Here is a 9,926-nt window from a genome sequence, read left to right on the forward strand (position 1 = left end):
TCATTGTGAATGATAACCAAAGTAATCTGTTAGAAGTGGTCAAATATTGTTGAATAACTGGCTTCTTCTGCTTTGGTTCATACATTGAAATCACAAGATTTAGTAAAATATGGCTTCCAGTTGTGTCATTAAAAATGTTATCAAATCCTAGACATTAGCTTCTAAATGTTCATTAGGAAAGTCCTGCTGTGCTGTTCTCCAGGGACACTTGTACTGTTAAAGTTTTTTGGGGCGTTGTCACCCTGGAATGTTCTGTCCTCTATTTTCCTTTGCAATTTCATTATAGAACTGAAAGTGTGGGGAGCACAGTTAAAGAAACCATGGTTCCAAGACTCCACTGGAATTTTTTTGTCGAGTGTTTGTGAAATAACATTTTCAGCTCAAGTTAGTGCATTGTCATTATTGGTTTTACAAATAATGAGGACTGTCCCCATTAAAAGCCAAAGTATATAAAAATACAGTAAAGGTTCCATAACACCGTGTTTGTTGCATACAAACAATAAAACTGCAGCAGCTTTCTCCATGCAGATCTCAGCATAACTGAGCTCTAGAGCTTTGTTCCCATTGCCCAGTGCTGCCAGCACTGGTATTCCTTCAGTTCTGTGGTGCAGATCTTTGTTATGTCTGTCACAATAAGGACACTTTTCTTCACTAACAGAAAACAACTTCTTGGATGCACAGGATTATTTTTCAGAAATAATATTCTAAACTGCTAAACTCTAAATAAATTTTGTAAATGTGTTTCTAAATATGAAAAGGCAGGAAAAGTTGAAGGGAAGAAAGAAAATAAAAAAAAAATTGGGTGGTAAGAATGTGGGCTTACACTGTGTCTTTGTCCCTGGTTAAAAGGTAGTAATTTAGTAAATTTAGTAAAATGCAGAAGCAAACACTAAGGGAACAGGACAAAGTTAAAGCCTCTGTTCATGTCCTGAAATTTGAAGAATTAACAGCACCAATCTCTGTGAAATTTTAAATCTAGGATCTAATCCTAAATCATGTGCTGCACTCTTAATTTTAATCTTAGAGAAAGAACCAATAAGGTTTTTTTAAAAGGAAGTCACACATGAAAAACCTCCTGGCTCAACTGACGACTTTGTAGCCAAAATATCTGTTAAATGCTGTTAAATACTGATACCAGATTTTACTTCAGGACACGCCTGAACTGTTAATGGTTCAAAATTGTCCTGGAAAAATTCCATTATGTTATTTCTGTGTTTTTCCCCTCTTCTCTAAGCACTGATTGCTGGCTGCTAGGTTGGACCTTTTGAACTGCATGCTCTTAGGTTCTGCTGCTGGATTGATAAGTACTCTTTTCCTTAAAGAAAATATCAAAAGATTAACTTTTAGTTCTTTCACAACTCTGCATATTTGACACTGTTACAATTAAGGGAATACTTTTTTTGTCTATATAGATATATAAATAACAGTAATAAATGTCTCTTTCCTAGGTGTGCCTTGCAATAGCTCATTATTCTCAGCCAACGGATCTTCAGCTTCTCTTTGCATTTGAGTATGTTGGGGAAATATATCATAATCCAGGTAAGGAGGAAAGTACTTGGATTGTGCTTTTTTCCTGTTTTGTAATATGTATTTTAAAAGACTTCTGTCCAGAAGCAGTGGCAAAAAGCATTTGAGGCTTTCTCCAAGGGTAACAAAATCAGATTGTTCTGCACCCAGCCTCTTACTTATGGCTATAAGTCATTCATTGGGATAGACATTAATGACCAAAATCCAAAGAAATGTCTTTCCTTTCTAAAACAAAGTCAAACTGTGCCAGCATGAATACTTCTATTTCTCAGTTCAGGCTTCCATCCTCCTGTTGTATGTCTCTGTTGGTACTCTGGGTACCCAGTGAATGTCCCATCAGGCAGGCTTGCTCACCTGCCCTTCTTTTGGGAATAAGTTTCTCTTCTGGTGGTATTGCAGGAGGATTTGTGCAACTTGGGACTCCATACCTTCTTTCCTAGAGGCTTACTAGGCAGTTCTTACCACTCAAAACCTCCACCACCCCTGCTGAGTTGGAGCACAACCTCTCTGCTCAAGGCCAATCTCCAACTGAACCTTGTCAGTTAGGTAAGCCTGCAAAGATGCCTTTGGAACTTGATTTCTAGCGTAATGCTGTGCGGTCACTGCTGAGTGTTCCCCAGCCGAGCCACAGCTGAGAACCATCAGTTGTAGGGACAAGCCTCCCACAGAGCATGCTGCTGCTGCAGAGCTGTGGTACTGAGAGCTGAACTTGGCAGCTGGCACTAGAAACCACTGATCTAGCTGTTACAAAACATGAACCTTGTGGAATTATGAGATCAGGCCTTCAAATTTGCAAAGCAGTGCATGGTTTTCATCCCAGTGCCTCTGTGACTGCCTTCTGCATGCACAAGAATAAGCGTGCATGTGATTATGTTGCACACGTAATTACACATGAAATTTCTTACCTCATAAAGCTTGGGCAATTATTAAGGTCCATGTATTTTCATGTTACAAAGTACTAGGGAGGAAGGCAATTTGCAGATAAAATTGCAATAAAATGTTAGGCTATCACAAAGCTGCCTTTACCCTTAAAATACCACTTGCTATATGGAAAAATACCTTGTGGAAGAATTACATAAGGTGGGTAAAAATGTTCCTCTGGAGCAGCAGACCAGAATGGCAAAGGAGAGTTGTTCTGCAACACTGCAGCTCCTAAGAGAATTTGAAATTCATTTGGGTTGGGGTGTTCTTGTTGTTGTGAACCCTGGTGTTTGTCCCATAGATCTCTGGCTTTGCTCTTGTGGTTCAGTGCTGTTTAATGATTCTCTATCCTTGCTACTCCCAGTAAAGTAAAAGGTGAAACGTTGTCTTTGTGCTTCTTGGGGAACATAAAAAGCCTGCATTGCTCTGGTTTATGTATACATTGGGGTTTTTCCCAGGCTGTATTTGATAGTTATATATCCTGCCATTCAACAGGAAAATTGACTCCTTTTGTAATTATTGTATTTCTCCTTTTGCCATCTTTGAAGAACTGCTTCAGTCTGATTTTAGTCCTGTTTTCGTCTGAAAATCCTAAGTAGCCAGAGTGCCAGTACGGGAATGGAGTTGATAGATACAGAAAGCAGAAAACACAGAGTTATGGGATATCAGCACAACTGTGATGCTGTTCTGCTTCCTCTGGGCAGGCTCTTGCTAAGGCTCAGAGCTTTCATGGCGATGGTAATAGGGTTGAATTTCAGTTTATTCCACTTCCATCTAAAAATGTACTTCAAGTGTCAAGAAACAAAATGTAATTTATTTTTGACACAACTGGCTGTCTCCTTGGTATCTAAAGAATGACCAGATCCTTCTGTATAGTAACAGCCTCTCTAAGCTTCTGATCCCTAAACATATCTTTTTGTGTGGAAATAAATTTATATGGAAACCCCAATATTTTAACATGGCCTTCCATTTCTTTTATTTATATGCTGTTATTACAGCAGTCATTTAAAGTTGATGAAATTATGTAAGTTTGGGGTTTTTTTGCTTTCTTGACATGGTAGCTATTAATAGGTAGCCTATAAATGGTTCATGTTTTTAAAACATTGCAAAATTTGGCATATTGAAGAAAGAAAGCCTGTGACTGAGATAACAATTGTTCCTGAATATTAGTATGCCTATTAGTATGGCTTGTCAAGCAGCACAGCAGGCCAGTTCTATGTTACTTTTCTGATGAAATTGCAGGGAAAGACTACATTGACATCTTCATGTATCATCAAGCTGCCATTAAATCACCTCTTTCTTGTAATACAACAGTAGGTAATATAGACAATACTAGTCTTGATGCTAATGGCTTATTTTTGTAATTAGGAAGGTGAAGAGTTTGATTTGTATTTATTTTTTTAATGGGCATTGATGACTTTCCTTTTCCTAGCAAAGAAGGTGAATGGCATAGACCCAGGAGGTGGTGGCGGTGGCATCGGCAATGCCAGTGGTCAGCAGACTCCTTTGTTTGAAACTTACTCAGATTGGGATAGAGAAATCAAAAGGACAGGTGCATCCGAGTGGAGAGTGTGCTCAGTCAATGAAGGTTATATGATCTCCACTTGGTAAGTGTCTCTTGGAACACCAGTAGGAGGGAAATGGTCTGTCTTGTCCTGTGTGCCCCACAGCCTCTGTTGCACCCAGCTGTGCACTGCACCTCTTGATTGTGCTGCTCTCTGGAGGGGCCCCTAGATGAAAGATGCTACAAGTCTTGTCCCTAAAGGAAATGTCATGTCCCTATAGGAAATGTCATGGTTTGGCATTGGTGCTTCTATACTTCCATGTGGGACATGCAGTTTCTCACCAGCATCCTCGGGGCAGTGTTTGTTGGTGCTGTGGCTGAGCCCTCAAGCTGGACAGTGGCAGCCACGCCCAGGGGCTGCTCTGGGACAGCCTCACTGAGCTGGTGACACTGCACTGCAGCAAGAGGGAAGATGGTAAAAGACACAGAGAAAAGTAACTGTTTTTATTATGTTTTTTTCCACAAGCCTTCCAGAATATTTTGTGGTTCCATCTTCCTTAGCAGATCAAGACCTGAAGCTGTACTCCTACTCCTTCATTGGGAGGCGAATGCCTGTAAGTGTCCTCTCTGTTCTGGTACTGCTCCTGGTCATTGCACAGTATTCAGCTTGGGGCTGTGTGTGCCAGTTAACACAGTTCTGTGCATAGCATTAAGGAAAAAAATTGTACAGAATAGCTCTAACCTCCATGATTTTGTTGTTTCTTGTGTTTTTTCCCCATGTTAGTTATGGTCCTGGAATCACCCTAATGGGAGTGCCCTTGTGAGAATGGCCAACATTAAAGATGTACTGCAGCAGCGAAAAATTGATCAAAGGTAAATGATTCCTTGTGCCACTCTTCAGTCAGAGGGTTAGGGTAACACCAATGGTGACTGTGTGACACAGCTGTGGGTGGCAGTGGAGGTGACCCTGTGTGAAACCGCACAGGGACCGGAGCGCAGGAACTTTGGAGAGACTGTTCTCGGGATCTTGTTCTGGCACGATTTTTATTCAAGGCCATTCCACTTTCAAATACTGAATAACTTTTCAGGTTTCATGGTATGTTTATTTTTTAGTGGGCTAATCATTCAGATGGCAGAATTTATTGATAAAAGGATCAGATTTATAGTAATACAGCTTACATTGGTGGAGGTTTTCTTACCTCCTTCGTCAAAACAGTAAAAAAATCCCTTCATTTGTGGCATTGGGAATACAATTCAATAGATTTAGTTTCACAATGCACATGGTATTTCTGTGAAATATCTGTCATGCGCTGTCCTTAATGAAAGACTGAAGGCATTTAGTGCTTTGTGTGGGTAGTTTGCAAGCTTAATGGTTTTTTTTCTTTAGTTTAATTTGTAGTGTGACTTTTTGTAGTAGTGCAAACACCTGCATTGAGTGTTAGGCTGGAGCTCTGAGTTGAAACCCTGTCAGATTTCCTGACTTCATAAACTTTATATATGTTCTCTTGATTTAGCGTAAGTAAGTCTTACTAAAAATGATGGAAAACTAAAAACTGAATAGAGTTATTTAACTGTCAGTCAGCCTCAGATCTCATTTTTCAAATGTGATGTTTTAATGATCCAGCATTTTGGTTTGTTTTGTAATTAGCAGACACCAAAAATGTTTGAGTCAGTAGTTTCATGGCAGGAGCAATGTATCTCCTGAATATGAACCAGTAAAATGTTTTTTTTTAATGAGGTGCATGTTTTATGTGGGTTTAATTGCAGTTAGACAGTGGCATGTTTCATGAAAGACTGTTTCTTTCCAACAATGAACCTGCTGATTCTTCTGCAGGATTTGTAATGCCATAACTCGAAGCCATCCCCTGAGAAGTGATGTCTACAAATCTGACCTGGACAAATGTCTCCCCAACATCCAGGAAATCCAGGCTGCACACATCAAACTCAAACAGCTCTGTGTCAATGGTACGCTGGGCTTGCTTTCTTTTATGGGGCTTGCTTTCCTGGCATGCAGTGAATTCCAGTCAGCCTGGCTGACAAGGACTGTTACTGCAAGTTGTTCTGCAATGTAATTACTGTCCTGTTGCAGAGCCTTTTGATGAAACTGAAGAGAAGTGGCTGTCCTCACTGGAAAACACTCGCTGGTTAGAGTACATTAGGTTGGTACCGTTAATAAAATATGTTCAATGGAATATGCAAAGCTTTCAGCACTGTTAATGAACAGTGCATCAGTTGAAGGATTCTTTAATATATAGGTTAGGTAAATACAGATAACCCAAATATTTTTTTCTTGTAGAGTGTGAATTTTTGTTAACTGTTAAATCACTTTCTTTTCCTGTCTAGAGCCTTTCTTAAGCATTCTGCTGAGCTTGTCTATATGATGGAGTGTAAGCACGTTTCTGTAGTTCTACAAGGTAATTCAACACAGAGCATGCTGTAATTATTTGCATTACTGTGATAATATAGATAAACAGATATAGATAAAATCAACTGTAATCTTTATACATAAACCCCATGGCTTCTGAATATCTCAGGCATTTGGGGAACTAGAAGGAAAAATAATTTTGTTACATATCAGAACTGTAGTATAGTCCTTAGCATCAAAGGAATATTTTGCTTTGAGTCTTTGTGGGTTTTGTTCTGATAATGATGATAGAATCAAAACCTTAGGGTGAACCTTTGTACTGTGTTAATTGGGCTAATAGTCCTTGCATACGCAATGAGTTTAATTGAGAGGTTCTATATACACAACTATTTCACTTAGTGCCCACTCCTTGTGTCTGTGCAAACAGGTATTTCAGAGGAAAAGGCGCTGAAAAACTTGGTCATATCTGTAATTCTGTAATTTCTGTAGTTTTTATGAAACCTGTTTAGCTGGTACATCCCAGTGTCCCCATGTAATGGCCCTCCAAAATTTGCTTTAGGGTGGAAAAATGCTGAAAATACCTAGCAGCATGAACACCCTCCTCCTCAGCACATCTTGGTTTAAGTACTAGGCAGTTGGGTGGGTATTTTGTTCTTGATGAATGCACTGCTGTACTGGATAGTGTAGGAACCCTTTCTATAATACGAGTCTCAGTTTAAGAAAAAAGAAGTGTGATTTTCTTCTAGTTTGTTTTGGGGTTTTTTTAATTATGAGAACAATTAAAAGTATATTTTAAAGGAAATTCTAAGAAAACTATGGGACTTAGTTACCTCTTTTTGCTCTTTGAAATCTAATTCTGTACATGTGCATTTACCTTGTATATTCTGTACATTCTGTATGTTATTTGCAGAGGAAGAAGGACGGGACCTGAGTTGTCTTGCTGCTTCTCTCATTCAAGTCATGCTGGATCCCTATTTTCGAACAATTGTTGGATTTCAAAGCTTAATACAGAAGGAGTGGGTCATGGCAGGATATCAATTTTTAGATAGGTGTAACCACTTAAAGAGATCTGACAAAGAGGTAAAAATTAATTATATTTGCTTGTGATCACACTATCTGCTTGAAATCATCCTGAACATTTACTCGTACAGAAATCTAAAAGTAAAAATAAGTTTTAATACTTTTATATCTCATTACAATAGTATCAGAGGAAGCAAGTCTTTCCAGGGTAGAGATATCTTTTCTTTGCCCTCTGTAGCCATGTGAGAATCAGTGAAATACCAGGTGCAATCCAATGGGTTATGTTGTTTCAGGGTTACACATGAAAGCATCTCACTGCTACAAACACTAGCACAGCTCACGTTTCAAATTGAAACCAAAGGAGGTGAGGAGTGTGGCTGGAGGGAGTAGTTTTGCTGTGTGTTACACCAATCCCTGTTTCCATCCCTGTGGTGTTATCACTGTGCAGTGCTTTCAGAGCAGGGAGCTGCTGGAGAAGCCCTGCAGCTGCATGAGCTAACACAGCTGCCAGGAGGTGGAAGGAGAGGAGCACAGGGCTCAGCTTCCAGCACCGCCAGCTCATCTTGTTTGGCCTCTTCATGGCAAAAGAGGGGCTGCTAACTGCAGGTGGAAGCATAGAGGACCCAAGTTGGGAACATTTTTCAGGGACAGTGCCCAGAGTCACAGAACAGGAACATGCCCAGAGTGTGGAACCCACAGATAAATCAAGGGCACTGAGCACCAGGCAGAGGAAATGCATGAAGGGATAAAGAAATGAGATGCCAAGAAGGAAATAATGAAAAACAGCTATTTTGGCCCTAGGAAAGGATATACTGAAGAGTGAAAATGGGAAGGGGAAAGTATTTCTAAAGCTTTACATAAATGATGGTTTATACCTTTGCCATTCATGGGCTGATATGGAAAAGAACTAGAAAATTGGTGAGAAATTAACATAGCTGAATCATAAGCGCTCCAGTCACTTCAAACAAGGAAGTAAATACATTGTAAAAACAAGCCCAAGTGGCAAGGAAGGCTCATACAAGCACTAATTTAGAAATTATGAGGAACATATAGATGGCAGAAAGTTTTTTTGCAGCTGCATAAGTATGAGGGGATCCCAGGAAAGAACTGACTGTGTTTTTATACAGAAGGGAAAGCTGTGCAAAGGTAGTGCTGAGAAAGAAGTGGCTAAACAGGAATCAGAGTGTAACAGTAGCACAGAATCATAAAATATGCAAGACTCCAAATGGTTTACCCTATGGCTAGTAACGTACCAATGGTACAGCCAGATACCATAACTGCAATGAAATGGTACAATTTAGGAAAAGCTTATGTTAAATCTGGTAATTCCTTGTTTCTTTTCCCAGTCTCCTTTGTTCTTGATGTTCCTTGACTGCGTTTGGCAGCTGCTGGAACAATACCCAGCAGCCTTTGAGTTCTCTGAAGTGTACCTGACCATCCTGTACGACAGCGCCCGCATCTCCTTGTTCGGCACCTTCCTCTTCAACTGCCCTCACCAGCGAGTCAAGGAAAGCACTGTGAGTAGGAGGGGCTGCACCTGCTTGTCCAGCAGGAGACTGCAGCCCAGCTGCAACCCAGCTAAATGCTTCCTGTGTATCCTTCAAATTGTCATGCTCTGTTTGGGGCAAAGCACTAGGTCCCCAGGTGAATACAGTCATAACGACTTTCAGGTGATCTGTGCAAAGACAGTGACCATTCAAGAAAAAAGTCTATTGAATTTCTTTGGTTTTTTCCTAGGAAAATGTTGCTACTCTACATTGTTATTTGTACTCCTCTAGGAAGCAAATCTGGAACTCAGAAAGTAGAATGACAGGCAATAAATAGAATGTCACGCTTCAGGCAAACTTTGAAATCTCTTGACATAATTGTTTAAATAGTTGAAAAAGTTTGAGATGCTGCATAAAATTCCAATAGTAATGCACAATGGAAGCATTTAGAAAACTCAACACTTAAATTTGTTTTTGAAAACTGGAGCTTATAGAACTGTGTGTAGAAAACATTTGATGGCTGATAAAAGTGAAACTTCCTTATTTCATTAAATAATCTCCCTTTAAAGTTGGAGGTAGCAACCATACAAAGAAGTAGAGCATTGAGGGACTGTTGGTGAATTCTCAAAATGCCACTTTGGGGGTTAAGAGTAAGCCAACAAACTATTTAATATAATTGAAAAGTAACTGCACAAATGCAGAGCAGCTGTTTTCTTTGCTGTCTTGCTGCTGTGTTGTGCTACCCTGCCCCTCTTTGCCCAATAGTCACATGCTGGTTTTAACATTCATGAAGAAGCTCATTTTTTAAATTTTAATCTGCCTGAATGTTAACTTCTTGCAGGAATTTGCTATAAGCAAAAATATTCAGCTGGGTGATGAGAAAGGCCTGAGGTTTCCGTGTGTTTGGGACTGGTCTCTTCAGTTCTCGAGCCGGGACCGGCTGCTGTTCCACAACCCGCTGTACATCGGGAAGAGCGCGCCCAGCGTGCACAACGGGGCCCTCTGGACCTTCAAGCGCTCCAAGGTAACTGGGGGGGCTCTGAAGGGCTGTGCCTGTGCCTGTGCTCACACTCTGGGGTCCTGCTGGGGAGGCTGCAGGAGC

The 9,926-nt window shown here is 40.2% G+C and overlaps 1 protein-coding gene across 1 annotated transcript in view; it reads left to right on the forward strand.

Moving 5' to 3' along the window:
• The window catches only part of MTMR10 (myotubularin related protein 10), a 35,740-nt gene that overhangs the window by 21,044 nt on the left and 4,770 nt on the right, over positions 1-9,926 (forward strand). The window contains exons 6-15 of the mRNA XM_033070811.1: positions 1,449-1,539; positions 3,881-4,055; positions 4,479-4,566; positions 4,737-4,825; positions 5,787-5,917; positions 6,042-6,111; positions 6,296-6,366; positions 7,228-7,397; positions 8,684-8,854; positions 9,666-9,848. Of these exons, the coding sequence (XP_032926702.1) occupies positions 1,449-1,539; positions 3,881-4,055; positions 4,479-4,566; positions 4,737-4,825; positions 5,787-5,917; positions 6,042-6,111; positions 6,296-6,366; positions 7,228-7,397; positions 8,684-8,854; positions 9,666-9,848 (1,239 nt within the window). The remainder of the gene's footprint in view (positions 1-1,448; positions 1,540-3,880; positions 4,056-4,478; positions 4,567-4,736; positions 4,826-5,786; positions 5,918-6,041; positions 6,112-6,295; positions 6,367-7,227; positions 7,398-8,683; positions 8,855-9,665; positions 9,849-9,926) is intronic.

This window comes from Catharus ustulatus, chromosome 12 (genome assembly GCF_009819885.2).
Source record: "Catharus ustulatus isolate bCatUst1 chromosome 12, bCatUst1.pri.v2, whole genome shotgun sequence".
Taxonomy (NCBI): domain Eukaryota; kingdom Metazoa; phylum Chordata; class Aves; order Passeriformes; family Turdidae; genus Catharus; species Catharus ustulatus.